This window comes from Stegastes partitus, unplaced genomic scaffold (genome assembly GCF_000690725.1).
Source record: "Stegastes partitus isolate 25-593 unplaced genomic scaffold, Stegastes_partitus-1.0.2 Scaffold1740, whole genome shotgun sequence".
Taxonomy (NCBI): domain Eukaryota; kingdom Metazoa; phylum Chordata; class Actinopteri; family Pomacentridae; genus Stegastes; species Stegastes partitus.
In genome coordinates, this window is record NW_007579471.1 from 43,183 (window position 1) to 58,583 (window position 15,401).

General features: G+C 41.8%; 1 protein-coding gene across 1 annotated transcript in view; it reads right to left on the reverse strand.

The window, feature by feature from the left end:
- LOC103372348 (copine-4) overlaps positions 1–15,401 on the reverse strand; it is an 82,699-nt gene that overhangs the window by 10,288 nt on the left and 57,010 nt on the right. The window contains exons 8-14 of the mRNA XM_008301968.1: positions 13,314–13,400; positions 11,576–11,635; positions 8,204–8,337; positions 6,509–6,563; positions 5,420–5,471; positions 1,316–1,449; positions 34–270 (exon numbers count right to left, since the gene is read on the reverse strand). Of these exons, the coding sequence (XP_008300190.1) occupies positions 34–270; positions 1,316–1,449; positions 5,420–5,471; positions 6,509–6,563; positions 8,204–8,337; positions 11,576–11,635; positions 13,314–13,400 (759 nt within the window). The remainder of the gene's footprint in view (positions 1–33; positions 271–1,315; positions 1,450–5,419; positions 5,472–6,508; positions 6,564–8,203; positions 8,338–11,575; positions 11,636–13,313; positions 13,401–15,401) is intronic.

Genomic DNA, 15,401 nt, shown 5'->3' on the forward strand with positions numbered 1-15,401 from the left:
TGTCTCCTCTTACACCCCGACTGAAGGACTCACATGTTTGAAGTTGCGGAAGGGAACGAACTGGACGATGTCCCGGAGGACGGGCTCTCCTTTGGGCGATCGTAGGATCCCGTCGTCGCCATCCAGCATCTGCATGTCGCTGAAGTCAGCGTTTCCAACCCCGACGATGATGACGGACATGGGGAGGTGGGAGGCCTGGACAATGGCCTCCCTCGTGTCGGCCATGTCGGTGATGACGCCGTCTGTCAGGATCAGCAAGATGAAGTATTGCTAGAAGAGAGAGAGTCAGGAGAACCTGTCAAACGAGCTGATGTCATAGTTTGTTGCAATGAAATAAACTTCATATCTGACTGTGAATTTCATCCCTTTAATGCTGTTGGAAGTTTTTAATCAGAGTCTTGCTGTTACTAAATGTTATCAGGGTTTCTTCTGGCCTGTGTTAGCATTGAACACATTAGCTTAGCATTAACCTCAGGTGGGTAATTAAACTGAACAGCTGGCAGACAGCTTTCATGACTTGATGCTACAGAGTTCATCAACATGACTGCCACAGGCAGCAGTGAGACAGCAGGGAGGTGCAGTCGCTTGATGCAAACACACCTTTAACTCCACCTCAGGAAACGGTGAGAGGCTCCACCTGCTGGAGCAACCAGACACTGCAGCTAATCTGACACCTGTCATCTTCTGCCTAATATATGTGTAACTGACAAAATTATCAATAGTGATTAATTGATTAACAGATAATTATTACCATCCCTGGGGGTTGTTAGGACACTGAGCTTACATTTGAGGATTATTGCATCTTCAGTTTGTGGATGCAGCACAGCACAGGGACACTTTTAATATGAGTCAGTTCATATCTACAGACTCTGTAACGGATGAAACTACTCAGCAACTGTCGGCTGATGCTGGATGGCCGGGATGCCGTTTGAGACTAAGCAGTTATTTCCTGTATACTGGTAGTCTTAATTTAAAAAAAAATAAACACAGTTATAACTTATTTCTGTATAAAAGGGCTGCACACACCTAAACAGAAGACTGGTCTGTTGTTTTGTTTGCAGAGCGACGGCTAGTTTTATGAGTCAGAAGTAAAGTGTTGCAACATCTGTCCGTTACATGAAGACCTTTACGGCATCAGATTAACTGACTGTTTCCTAACATTTCTGCAACTTTGTGAAACTGACGATCAGTGATTCAAACCCTCGTCACACTCAGTGGAGCTTTTTCTTTTTTATCCTCGACACAACTTCTCACGTCCACAGCAGAGTGCATCACTATGAATGTCAGTGAAGAACTGTGAATAAATCCTGCTCACCATGGCCTCTTTGGTGTGGACCTCCTGCGAGGCTGAGTTGGCAACCTTCTGGATGATGGGGGCGATGTTGGTGGGGCCGTAGAGCTGCAGCTTGGGTAGACAGGCCTGGTAGGCCTCGACCACCCCCTGGATACCTGACGGGACACAACAACAGCCCTTTAAATCACAGAGGGTAGAGAGGTTCTCCAAAAAACACTACAAGCACAGCACAAACAGTTCAGTCATTATATTTAAACAAGACAGTCACTGGTTCAAGGATGTTTGAATAAAATATGGGATCCAGTCACCCCAAGAAACAAAATGTGGGATGATTGTGAACTAAAAGCTGAGTTGTTTTTTATGTGAAACAAGGTCTGAATCTTATGAACAGAGGCCTGAAGACCTACAAGTATATTACAATTGAAGTTTATAAGTGCTGCTGTTGATCATTTAAACCTGCTATAAATGTACTTTTTCTTAAATATAACATGTATTTATTGTCCTATATTTATATTTCATAAATAACCTTCATGTAAACACTGAACAGCACCAGCGTCCTCCTCGGTGAAACCTCTACCCACAGTCTGTGACGTCTGACACGTTATTAAATTGAGTTTTTTGCAGGATCACACGACAGAAAGACGACGGTCAGGTTCAGTGTCGTCTGCTCGGGTGTGTCGAGGCGTCCCAGCATGCCCGGCGGCGGCGCTGATGTGAGTCAGTGTCTGAAGGTTGCTGAGAACACAATCTCCTTCACACTCAGACTTAATTAAAAGTGTGGGTGTTGAAGTGTCTCTCTGAGCTGATCAATGACCTTTAGCAGCTGACAGGGCGAAAGACCTTCATCCAAACACAGTCTTTCTTTCATTCAAAAAACTGAAAAACCCAAGAACCTGGAGTAAAAATACACCAGTGGCTCCACAGCTAACTGCTCCTAAGACCACTTGAAATTCCTCTGACATCTATATTCACAGAAAACATGTAAAATTGACAGACTTGCAGCTGTTGACACTTTTTCTTCGTCTTTGTGCTAAGCTGAGCTCGGCTAAACAGACCACATCCTTCCCAAAATGTCAGACGATAACAAATGTTTAAGACGTATTCGGGTGTTTTCCCAGGACGTCCTGTTTCCACGTCCTGTCCTGGACATCCTGGTTGTTTTTTCTAAAGTGATAAAAACGTCCTGGTTTTTAATGTCTTGAAATTTTAAGGCACCTTTGAGTGAACTTCGAGCATCATTTGAGTATCTCATTGCTCAGTCCTGGTTTTCCAGTAATCAAAATATGGTCACCCCTGATTCATTAAAAGTCTTCTGTCAAGTTAGCTTAGAATGAAGGTTAGTTTGTGGGTCTAGTTAGCTGACAGCTAACATTAGCTTATTGGTCCAATTATCATATAATTTACATTAGCTTGTGGGACCAGTTAGCTCAGAATTAAGTTTAGTTGGTGAGTCAAGACAAGCTTGTTGGTCCAGTTAGCAGGATTTAACATTAGCTCGTAGGTCCACTTGGCTCAGCATTAGCGCCCCCTTGTGGCAAGAAATAACTCATCAGCACTGATTTGGTTACCATGTCCAATTAGTTTAGTTTATTAGCTTTATTACTTTAGTAGACATGAAAAAAGCTGCCTTTTTTATTTTCACAGAGCTAGTTTAGCAGTTTCTATTCAAAGACAGGGTCATTAAGATCCACGTGAAACCTCAGAATCTGAGAATAACTTTTTCATTTTGAAGAAGAACAAGAATTTTTAAGCAAGTAATTTGAATTAAACTGAATTTAATTGATTTGACTAATTTAAATAAATAATAGTATGATCTAATAATAATGAAATAAATCAGAATGCAGTTTGAGTCAACAGCTCATGTTCCAGTTAACTTAGTTTTGTGGCAGAACTGCAGCTGTGAACTTTATATTTTGCTGTGAATGTTCACAACGAGGCTTCACATTGTTTTACAGAACACAAACTTACCATCTGGAAGTTAACTTTCTGCATTTAAAATTTAACTCTCGAGTAAAACTAGAAGAGTCCTGGAGGTGAATAAAGAGTCCTGGAGGTCATCAGCACTGATCAATACGATCAATCCAGAAGCAGCGATCGGGCAGGAGGCAGGAACACTGAGACACAGAGGTCTCGCCTCTACTGGGATTTCATTTAAAGTGCTTTTATTGATTCTGATCGCTGCACTGTGTTTTGCTTTGCTTTTTTAATTTGTACTCATGTGTTGTTATGAAAATGAGATTCAGCCGAATGAAGCTGTTAAAAAAATCATTTAAAAAAACAACAGCTTTATTTTCTCTCTTCAGGCTCTTTGACTGAATTAATTATTAAGGTTGAAGAACATTTGGCCAGAGGCTGTGAACGTTCAAACAGGCCAACAGGCTTTTATAAATTAAACCCCAGAAGTGGAACTCTGAGGTTTCATTACTGATATCAGTTTTATAAAATATTGAACAATTAATATCTGAATTTAATGCTGAAAATCTGGACGGACATGAAGCTTCTGTGCTCACAAGTGATTTAAGTTACAGTAAAACAAAAATAACTGATTTGAATCATTGTGACAGAGCAGAAAGGAAAACTATAAAATGACTATATATTTTTAAAAATAATTTATCTGTTTGTGCTTGTAAAAAAAAAAACATCATATTCTACAAAAGACAAACTCTGCATCTTCAACAAAATAAAAAGCTCGACAAAGAACAGAACTGCGTTTTACTTCTTGTGCTGAAGGGTCAATTAATTTGTTGTCTTTTGTTTAGACCTGGGACGAGGTTTTGGGTTTCTGTGACGACAAAGAGACACAACAACTATGAAGTGATGCAGGACGACCACAAAGACACGCAAAACAACAACAACAACAACAAAATTAAAAACGCCTGCAAAGGAGCTGCAAAACAAACAAAAAGAAACGCGAGCAATGATGAAAAAACCCAAGCAAAGGAAAATGGAAGCAAAGCGATGACCATAAAGAGAAACACAAACCATCAAAGAACACAAATAAACAACAACAGGCAAAAAGAAAGAGCTGAAAACAACCAGATCACCAGATAACAACCATGAAAAGTCACAAAACAGACAAAAACAAATGCAACACAGTCAGAATATGAAGCAAAACAACCACAGACGGAAAAGTTGCAATAAAAATAAAACTAGAAAGAGACGCCAAACAGTAAAAACAAGAGCAAAACAACACAGTGATGCAATAAAGAGATTTTTTTTTAACTGACCAAAATGAAACAGAAAACCAGTAAAAGAGATTCAAAAAGATGCAAAACATGAAGCGTGACAACCATCAGGCGGCTTTTTTACACGCCTGTCCATCACTGTGCCTCTGTGTTAACATGAGCTTCATGAATAAATAAAGCATCATGGAGTCCACAGGAGGAGGTCGGGGTAGATGCTGGGCGCACACACCACACTACTGCCACAGCAGAGGTTTAGGTCAAATAAAAAGAAAGATGTGTTTTTTTTTCTGAAATAAAGCAAACCACCAACATTCCTGAACTAAGCACCGACAGAAAACTGTTTAATAATCCCAAAACACGGAGATACTGGACTGTGAGATTAGATGTTCGCTTCGTTGTTCAGTAAAAATGAGCAACAAATCCTCCTTATGTTGATAAAAGTGAGATCCAGTTAGTAAGATCAGGTGATTTCTGAGAGACGGAGTTACACCTCGCTGAGTTCAACATAAATGTTTTTAATGGTGTTTGCTTAATGAGATGAGAACTCAGACTAACAGTCACGTTAGAAACTGAGAGAAAAAAAACACTTTAAGCCTTCAAAACAAGCCGCTTGTCAAATTATTTATACTTTTGTCTGGCATCTACGTGCTTTTTATGATCAACACCTTCTCAAACGTTATCAACTCAACACGTCAGGAAGTCTCAAATGTAAACAACCGGACACGAATCCTCCTGAACCAGCTGAGCCGGTGTCACTCCTGTGTCATCAGAGGCTTCAGATCGATGGAGCGCCTTCGACCGGCGTCCTCATTGTCACCAAACTAATTCTCACATCAAAGATTTTCCGCTGCGCTCTGACTTCTGAGGCTCACTGTCAAATATTTGAGTCATTTTCTTCCTCGTTTTTCTTTCAAAGACGGCAGAAAATCAAAGCACCTACCTGCACACTCGGGGTTCTCTTCGTTAAAATTCACCGCAAAGTCGTGGGAGACCTGAGGGGGGGGAGACACGAGAGGTCTGTTTGATCTCTGCATCAAACAAGAGAAAGATCTCCAACAATGAAACCAGCAGGTCTCTCCAGCTCCTTCACCTCCATCCATCTTCATCCCTTTTTGTAGCCTCTCTCATTTTCTCCCTGACATCTAATCTGACTGACGGGCTCCTCCAGGACAAAGAAGTCCAGTCTCCCCAGAGGTGAGGCGACGCTGGAAGCTACTGCACACTTACTGTCAATCACTCAACAACCCACAGAACCCACAGGGGAGCTTTGTTTCCACCACTACACGGTCAGTCCAGTGATTTTTCAGTATTTTTCAACGAGCAGCGTGCAATCGCATCTCTTGTGTTTCCACTTCCACCTAAAAGAAAACAAGCTGGTCTTACTTGCTCTGCACTCTACTGACTGTTCTCAAGTTGAAATATGTTGTCTTCAGTAAACCATGCATATATACTGAGGTTGTATCATAGACTGTATAAAAGATGGACGTAGCAACCGGCCCTGAAAAATGAAGCCAACCTGAAGTGTCAAAAACCTACGAATCAACGACAATCATTTGTTACAGCCTGACTGGATGTTGGAAGGGTTTTAGTTTTTGCCCTTCATCTTTCTTCAATCCCATATATGTAGGGAAATATTAATATTATATCATTATATTACTGAGATATGAAGCTAAAGATGCTTCATTACTTTATGTTTTGTACATAATACAAGCTTCTGATCACATCACAGTGAATTTGGTGGGTTTTTTTGCTAAAGATGATGAAGAATCTGTTTTAAACGTCACTTTAACTTTAACCCATCACACACTGAGGCCACGTTTGCAGGCGGTGGACTCTGAATGGAGGCAATCAGAAAGTCAGACCACCGGCTACGAGAAAGGAAGGAGGAAGTCAAACGGAACCGACAGCACCCCGGGGCTACGAGGACGAGGAGGCGGCAGGTAATCACTGATCCTGACCCTCCCCAGGCCTCCCCCCACGCTGACAGAGTGCATGCTGGGAGAGACGGCGAGCCGAGCGGCTAAATTACCTTGAAGTCAGGAGGGATCCGAGCGCCGAAGCCGAACGCCGGGAACATTTTGTCACTGAAAGGAAAGGGAAAAATCATTTAGTGATTGGGGTTAATGAGCTCCTTCAGTCCACCGCTGCTGCTGCGACACAAAGCAAATAAATGACCTCTGATTGGCTGAGCAGCAGTGACGCCTGCTCGCTTCACGGATGTGGAGGAACAGAGGAGTGGAAGGGAGGAGTGTTTGGGATTTAGGATAAATCATGCCCACAATAAAACCTCTGAGTTGGAGACATGTCTAAGATGAAACACAAGAAGGTAGAACAGCTGCTGGTTTGTTGTCCTACATGTTCAGGCAGCTGAAGTTCTCACAGTCAGCCTAGCCTAGCTTAGTTAGCATAAAGACCAGGAGCTCTGCAAAAGTCCAAAAGCACACAAACAATTCACAAACTCCACCCAGTCACGTGAGCTGTGACTGGGTGCAGTTTGCTTTTGGTCGCCGTCTGAAAGTCCCTGATTGTATCTTTGACTCGTCCTCTTGACAGAATTGGTGCAGCTCAGCTAAACTTATTCTGACACAGGCTTGTTTCTACGTCACACTTCACAGCTTCTTGATGGAGTTTAAGTCAGAACCTTGGGAGGACCAGTCTGAAACCTTATTTCTGGCCTAATTGAGTCATTTCTGGGTGACTTTTGATGCTTGCATCCAAGACACAACCTTCTGACTGATGATTTTAGGTTTTCCTGATGACGTGGAGGCAATCCTCCTCCTTCGTTTTTCTATTTGCACCAGTGTCACTGGCAGCGAAACAGCCCAAGACCATAATACCACCACCATCACCATGCCTGATGGAAGGTAGAGTGTTCTTGTGGGTTACAGGCCTCACCTTCTCTCCTCCAAACATATGTCTGGTCATTGTGGTCAATATTTGACCAAAAATCAGCCATGTTGTGTTTGCAGTAAATGCCCAGAAGCTGCAGTTTAAGGGTTACAAGTACAATATTTGCCTCCAAATAGAGCAGACAGTCACATAACATGGAGATACTTGATTACAAGTAAATAAAAAGTGTGCTTAAATACAGCACAAATGAACTCAGTTACCTTCCATTACAGTCCTGACCACATTGTTCAGCTGCAAGTTCTCTATTTGCATCAAACCTGAGTGATGCTGTAATATTTCAGCACTGTAACATAAATGAACATTAAATTTGTCAGCGTGTGTTGTGATGAAGATCTCACACCAGAATCACATCTAAAACAGGTCAATATGGAGGTCTGTGCAGCCTTCGGTCCGGGAGAGCTTCTCTGAGCTCTTTCTAGTTTCAAACATTTAAATCTTTAGCGGCGCTGAAGAAAGCAGCTCTCAGATCTCAGACCTTCACACTGAACACATTTTAACTTCAGGGTTTCTCTGCACTCACACAGAATAAATTACAACCTTTTACAAAAATGCAATATCATAAAAGCCTGTGTGGGACAGAAAGCGAAGCCCGAAGGACTTTAAAGTGTCTCAGCCATTAGGAGGAAAAATTCAAACTGGCAGCTTCTAAAATCCAGAACAAGATATCAAGAAAAAGAACAAGTTGTCTCTGAGGGAGGGCAGAGAAGTCGTCCATCCTCAACTTCACAGAGGGATATATGAAAATAAAACCAGCTGCTGCTTCGTTAACCTGCACTGTCCCTTTAAGGAGTGGAGCCGTGTGATTGGCTGCTACCTGTCGTAGTCTTGGCAGATCTCTCCCACCGCCACCAGCGCCTTCAGGTACTCGTTGGGCTGATAGGGGTGGATGTAATGCAGAGAGCAGCTGTTACGCGGATCTCCGTTGGACGCCGTGAAGTCGATGGCTACCTGCAGAGACAACAGCCAATCAGAGATGAGAACCAATCACAGAGCAGCACCTGCACATTCAGCTTCAAACGAACATGTAGGTTGATGGACACCGTGAGCTGCCATTTAAAACGACTCCAGAAGTCTCCCACTGACAGAAAGTTACTGCTGCAGGTGTGAAACAGTCAAACGTAAAGCTGCCAGAAAAAATATTATTATATGATCGTTTTCTGCTTATTATTTGGACCTAAAAATTAAAAAAGCTCTGATGGTTCTGTGCTTATCTTTAGCTCACTTTGTTTCCACTGATTTCAGAGCTGCAGCCACTCGTCTGCTGAAAAGGAAGAGTCACAAGATTTAATCATTACTGAACCAATGACGATGGTTATGAGCACGAATGAGTCATCAGATCATCACAAAGAGACGGAAAACAACTCAAAGCGTTTGAAAAATGACTCAAAAATAACAGAATGAGAATAAAAAAGATGAAAAAAAAATCAAATTGTGCACAAAGAGACACAAAACGTCCACAAAGAAACACAAAACAACCATCAGGTGACACAAAACTATCACAAAGAGACACAACATATTCACAAAGGGACACAAAACCGTCACAAAGTCACTCACAACATCCCCAACGTCATTCAAAATGTCCACGGAGACACAAAAATCCACAAAGAAACACACAACAAACATTAGACGTCATAAACGTCCATAGAGAAGCACAACATCACAACAAGAAGACACAAAGCAACCACAAAAAGACACAGGAGGCCACAAAGAGACACAAAACAAACATCAGGCGTCATAAAAGTCCATAGAGACACACAACATCACTACAAAAAGCCACAAAGCAACCACAAAGTGACACAAAACACCCACAAAAAGACACAGGAGGCCACAGAGAGACACACAACGTCCACGCAAAGAAAAGTGATCGACGCTGGATTTTCCGTCTAAAGGAGACGAGCAGATTTTTGTCAGTTTGCCAACTGAACTGTTTGTGTTTTCAGCCAACTGTCACCAGAATGTGTCGATCACACGTCGTGTGTTCACACCAGGAGGCTGTGAATGTGTAACACAGCATCGCGTTTGTTGTTGTTAGACACAAGAAGAAAAAACCTCAACAGTGACTAACATGAATAAACCCAGCTGCAGGAAACACACCCAAGTCCTGAGCGGCTCGTTTCAGAAACACGTCTGACTGGAGGAACTCTTCCTCTTCTTCCTCTTCTTCTTCTTCTTGCTGATGCACAAAGCGATAAAACATTGAAGTGTTCCAGGAGAGCGATGCGTCGCTCTGTTTACATGTTTACATGAGTTCACAGCAGGAGGACGTTCAAGTCTCCAGATACTCATCCTGTGATTCATACTCACAAGAAGTAAATATGCAATGAAAGCACACAAAATGCTGTTTTTGGCTGCTTTTAGCTTCACAATATATTGAATAAACGCACCAGCAGCAGTTAAGCTCACATCTCTGAGAACACACGGTTTGTAGCTTGAAGGCGTTTACGTAAACTATGACACACTCTAAAACCTGATTAATAATCATTCTAACAAACCTCATGTAGAACTTTAGCTGCTGCACTCTGAGCTGAATCTATAAACAAGAGAATAGTACAGAATAATAATTTTATTAATTTAATGTTTTTGATGATTTAAAGCAGTAACAAACTAAAACCCTGACATTAAAAACAGTTTCAGGGTTCTATGTAGAAAACATCTGCCTGATATTTAAATGGAGTCTGACGTAGATTCATATGAACTAAGAGGAGAAACGCTCGTCAATGTGCAAACTGATGTTACATTTGCAGACATTTAAATGGAGTTTTGTCCTTTGGATGGAGAAAAGGTGGAAATGCTACAGAAACCGCATTACAGCATTTATTATTTTGCATTTTTTGTCTGACTGACTCTCTCGTAAACTTTCAGTTTCATTGTAAGACCAGACTGATCTTTTTCTTTAATAGTTTAAAAAGAGCCAAAAATGGCCACAAAGACAAACTACAACAAAATGACCACAGAGAGAAAGAAAACGACTGAAAACCAAATAAGTTCAAATAAAGAGACACAGAGTGACGGCAAAGAGACATAAAACGACAACAAGAGACACAAAATGACTGAAAACAACCACGAACAGATGCAGAATGACTCAGAACAAATAAAAACTACAACAAAGCAACGACAAACAACCACAGATAGACGCAAAATTATGACCAAACAACCACAAAACAACCACATAGACACAAAATGATGACAAAAAAATACAACAAAAAGATACAAAATTAAAAAAAACAGCTACGTAGACACACAAAACAATCACAGAGGGACACAAAATGTCCACAAAGAGACGAAAAAATACGACACAGACGAAAAACAACAACAAAAAGATGCAAAATGACTGAAAACAATTATAAAGAGATGCAAAACAATCCAAAATCATCACAAAGACACACACAATTATGTAAAGCGATCACAACAATTTAAAATGGCCACAAGAGTCGGAAAATAATCCGAGTGTGACTAAAGATGTAAACACGCTGCACACAGAGACACAACAACAACAAAGATGACAACAAAACTCTCTGAGCTGCGTTGTTTGTGTTTGTGTTGACGGTAACTTTTAGCTACACAACCTGGAAGCGTTCCGGTTTGACGTTCAGAAACATTTTCTAAACAACTTTATCGACTGCAGCTGGAGACAAAACAACATCGGAGGTTTGTTCGCTAAATTCAACACGTTTAAAAATCTCTGTTCAACATCACAACTTCCTGTTTCACAATCAGCTCCTGTTCGCTCCGTCGCACTGGTTGAACTGGTCACGTCCCAGTGAGAGTCCCGTGGCGAGCTAACTGGGGCACGGAGGCTGCTGAACGTGTCGCCCTGGTTACTGTTTCCATGGCGACGTCAGAGATACCCCAAGAACACGAAGCAGGATGCTGCCTTTCCTCCCAGACGGCAACACGGAGCAGGACGATGACCCGAGCGTGACCCGACTGTGTGTGTGTGTGTGTGTGTGCACGTGTGTGTGTGTGCATGTGTCTGAGTGTGTGCATGTGTATGTGCACGTTCATCTATGCTTGTGAGAACCACCTATGGTTTCAGCCCCTGTTTGGACGTGTCCTCACTTTGGGACAGACCTTCAAATGACTGTTTGAGGTTCAGGTAAAGGTTGGGTAAAGGTTGCGATTGTGTGACTGTGTGTGTCTGCATGTGTGTATTTACGTGTGTGTGTGTGTGTGTGTGTGTACTCACAGTAAACTGGATCTGACAGCCTCCCATGATGTAATCCAGAAACGAGTGCATCTTGATGATCTGCAGACAGAAAACAGCCACGAATTCAAATGTTTGAGGTTTGCAACATCAAACCGAGTTAGTCTGCAGAGCTTCAACGGAGCTTCATCGCTGTTTGTCGACCGGCTGATTAGCAGGACAGCAGCAGACACTTGATAGACACGAGTATCGTACTTCTGCTTGTGTGTTTGTGCATCACATTGTCAATTCACCTCGTTCGATAACAACATTTAACAATATTGATATTTAAGGTGCTTGGCTTGTTGGAAACACTAAACAACAGAAACCGTTTAGTGGTTTGTACGTATAAAATAGCTTTTTGTGTAAAACGGACGGAGAGTTGACTAGAGTTTGGTGTGAATTCATGTTGGCTGCTTTGCTTTGTGACCAGATGAAACTGAATGGTAATTAAATCGGTCCTTTACATGAAGAACAGCAAACATCAGCAGCCATGCACTAGTGTTTATGATTTCTACCAGATTTAGTTGCGATGCCGTTGCCTGACCAAATATCTGGCAAACTTTAAATTACATTCTGAGACCAGAGCGATCTTTAACAAAACGACGTGCAAAACATCCAGAAAATTATGCAAAAAAGACTTAAAACAACCTTAAATACCCAAAATACAGCGTTGGCCCCCTATGGGCCCCCCCGAAAAATAAATCCTAGAATCGCCACGGCACACAGTGATGTGAAACAACACAAAACTGCTTAAAAGGGATCCAAAACTTACACAATAAGTGCAAAACGACCCCAAAGAACCACAAAGAGACACAAAATAACTACAAAGTGACGCAAAATGACAGCAAAAACAACCACAAAGCAATGCAAAATGACCATCGAATTTTGAAATGACAACTGGATTTACTGGGGAAAGTCCACCTATTGTTTCACAGCAGAATAGAGGGACAGGAAGCCTTTTCCATTGGTCTCGCCATTGACCAGAATGACATCTGTAACTATGGCAACCTTACACAAAGATGGAGACACTCTCAAAAGGTTTAGAAGATTAAAAAAACTGGCGACAAATGTGACCAAAATGTCTCTGTGGAAAACTAAACTACAGTGTTTTTATTTTTTGTGACTAAAACAAAATTCAAAAGGCTTAAACATGACTACACCCGTCCAGCCTGTGCGCCGGTAGATGATCATGAACGAGCTGCTGCAGCTGAGGATGGACGACCCGTTGACCTGCTGCCGGGTCAGTCGGTCGGTGAGCCTGCTCTCATTCCGTCTCCTCACTACCGACTCTCCTCCTGCTCTGAAAACATTTGGCTTCCTTCCTGCTTCCACTCAAGCTGCTCATCCATCAAGTGTAAATTAGCTGCGCGCTCCGCTGCGGCTCTGTAATTTGTTTCCGTGTTGTGCTGCAGCTCATTCTGCGCTTCTGAGCGGCTGTTAAATCACTCCGAAGCGGGAACCCTTCATGTGTCGAGTGTCATCAGGCTAAATGTTATCCCGCTTTCATTCGGCAGAGGGATTCCCCAGACTCCCCTCGCTCGCCGTCTGAGCGCCGTTCAGCACCGCGTGGCGGGAAATGTCAGGTTAGTCGGGCTGCTCAGCGCCGCGTAATTGGAGCTTCTAACGGTGTGTCAGCCAGACGACAACATCAACCTCGGAGAAAGAAAAAAAAGACGAGCAGCCGAAAACAGCACCTCAAACCCTGAACTGAAATAACAGAGAGGAAAACATGAGTCACCTTGCACTGGTTCAGAATAACGATGCCAGAGTTCTTGTAGTTCTTCTTCTTCACTTTGTATTTGGGGTTTATACACGGCCACTGCACCTGCAACACACAGACACAGTAATGATCAGCTCATCTGCTGTAAACAAATACTTGAACATCCCGATGTCGCTTTTCTTTTTCCTCACAGTTCAGTCGGAGTTATTTACCATCTTCCTACATAATACACACTTCACTTCTATAGACCAGCTCTAGCAACTCTTACTGAGCGTCCAATGGCAGGCAGCACCTTGCACGGCAGCTCTGTCGCCACTGGTGTGTGAATGTGTGTGTGAATGGGTGAATGAGAAACACTGTAAAGCGCTTTGAGTGCCGCCAAGGTAGAAAAGCGCTGCATATGTGCAGAACATTTACCATTTACTTACTGTTTAACACTGTGGTGACCCAGTGTAGCATGTAGGAGTCTTCTGTGAGCCGTAATGACTCGTGACACTAAACAGCGTGATCAGAAAATGAAAAATATTCCCATATTTAAAAAATATATTTTCCAAGTTATGTCTGAAGAATCACTTTAAAAATTCCAGAACTCCGTTAAATTAGATGATCAACTGATGTTTTTGCAGTACAACGTGTCAAACCTGCGTAGTCGGTCATAAAATCCAACAAAAGCAACATTATCTTTAATTTCTATGACCAAGTGTTTCTTATTATTTTGTATTATTGTCAGTTATTTTTAAAGCATCACTGTTTTCCCACTGATGGCAACACGTGTGGATGCTAAGAATAAGATTGAAAGTGTTGTTTTTAGGTTTTTTTCATTTTTTGTAGTGCAAAAAAAATTAAAGAAAATAAACTTCTTTTATTTTTCCTGATTTGTCATTCTGACTGTGTCATACTGCACAGAAGACTTTCCTGAGTTCTCTGTACTTCTAGCCACGGTTGTGCTGTTTCCATCGTGGTGCAGGACTTTATACTGCAGTAAAGAAATGAACCCACAGTGAGCAAAAATAAGACTGAAGAGAGTGTAGAGGGTTAAAATGTTGTGAACAGTTTATTTGTTAAGATGAATTTGTTGTTTTTATTTTAATAAATGGTGCAAAAAAAATCACCAAAAACTAAAAAGCCTGCAGAAGTAAAACTTGGCAGACGGTTGCTCTGTGATAAAGTGATCCTAAAAAATCGTCCCAATAGCGCCAACATGTGGCCACCTGCAAAGCTCGGATCAAGCTTCTGCAGCAGAGGAAGCAGCCTGCAGCGATCGCATTGCATTTTCTGCACGTTCGTCGGATGTTTTAATTACATTTTGACTTGTGTGATCTATTTTTTATTTGCTGACACTTTAAATAAAAATCATCTGGAGTTTACAGACGTCAGCGGAGCAGCTAAACGCCAACCAGCTGTTGCTTCCAGGTGAGCACACTAATTATTCATCCTCAGGTGAATCATGTGCGTTGGGTTGCATTATGTTACAAATCACTAACCGAGCTGATAATCTGTCCAAAAAAACAACCTGCAGCCTGCTCAGGTGACTTCAAATAAAAGCCTCCACATCCTCGTTAGTGAGACACTGATTGGGCTGTAAACTCAGCACATAAACACCATCAGTGAGTCATTGTCCTCATTTTAAGATCATAATCAGAGAGGCAGCATGACGGCAGCAACACAGTTTAGAGTTCACAGAGTTAATAGAGCAGCACAGCAAGCGGTGATGCCGAAGTAGATAAACAGACAACTAACTTCAGGATCTGCACAATCTAAAAACACTTTACTGAGATCAGCATGAGGAGCCCCAGATGCTTCCTTTATTGAAAAATTTTCTTTTATGAAACCTACTGTTGGGGACTTGGGAGTGACTTTAAGGGAAAATGCCAACAGTCTGGTTTTGATCTGCTACGAAATACAGAAAACCTTCCAACAGCATGACTCACGTTCGCTGCAGCATTCAAGCTGACCACAACAAGATGCAAAATGAATAAAACGACATTGAAAACAAACAAAAGGTGATGAAAATGACCTAAATAAGATACAAAATTAACAAATTAAGATGTAAAATGACCAAAATCACACTCAAAATGACCAACAAAAGACACAGAATGACCAACA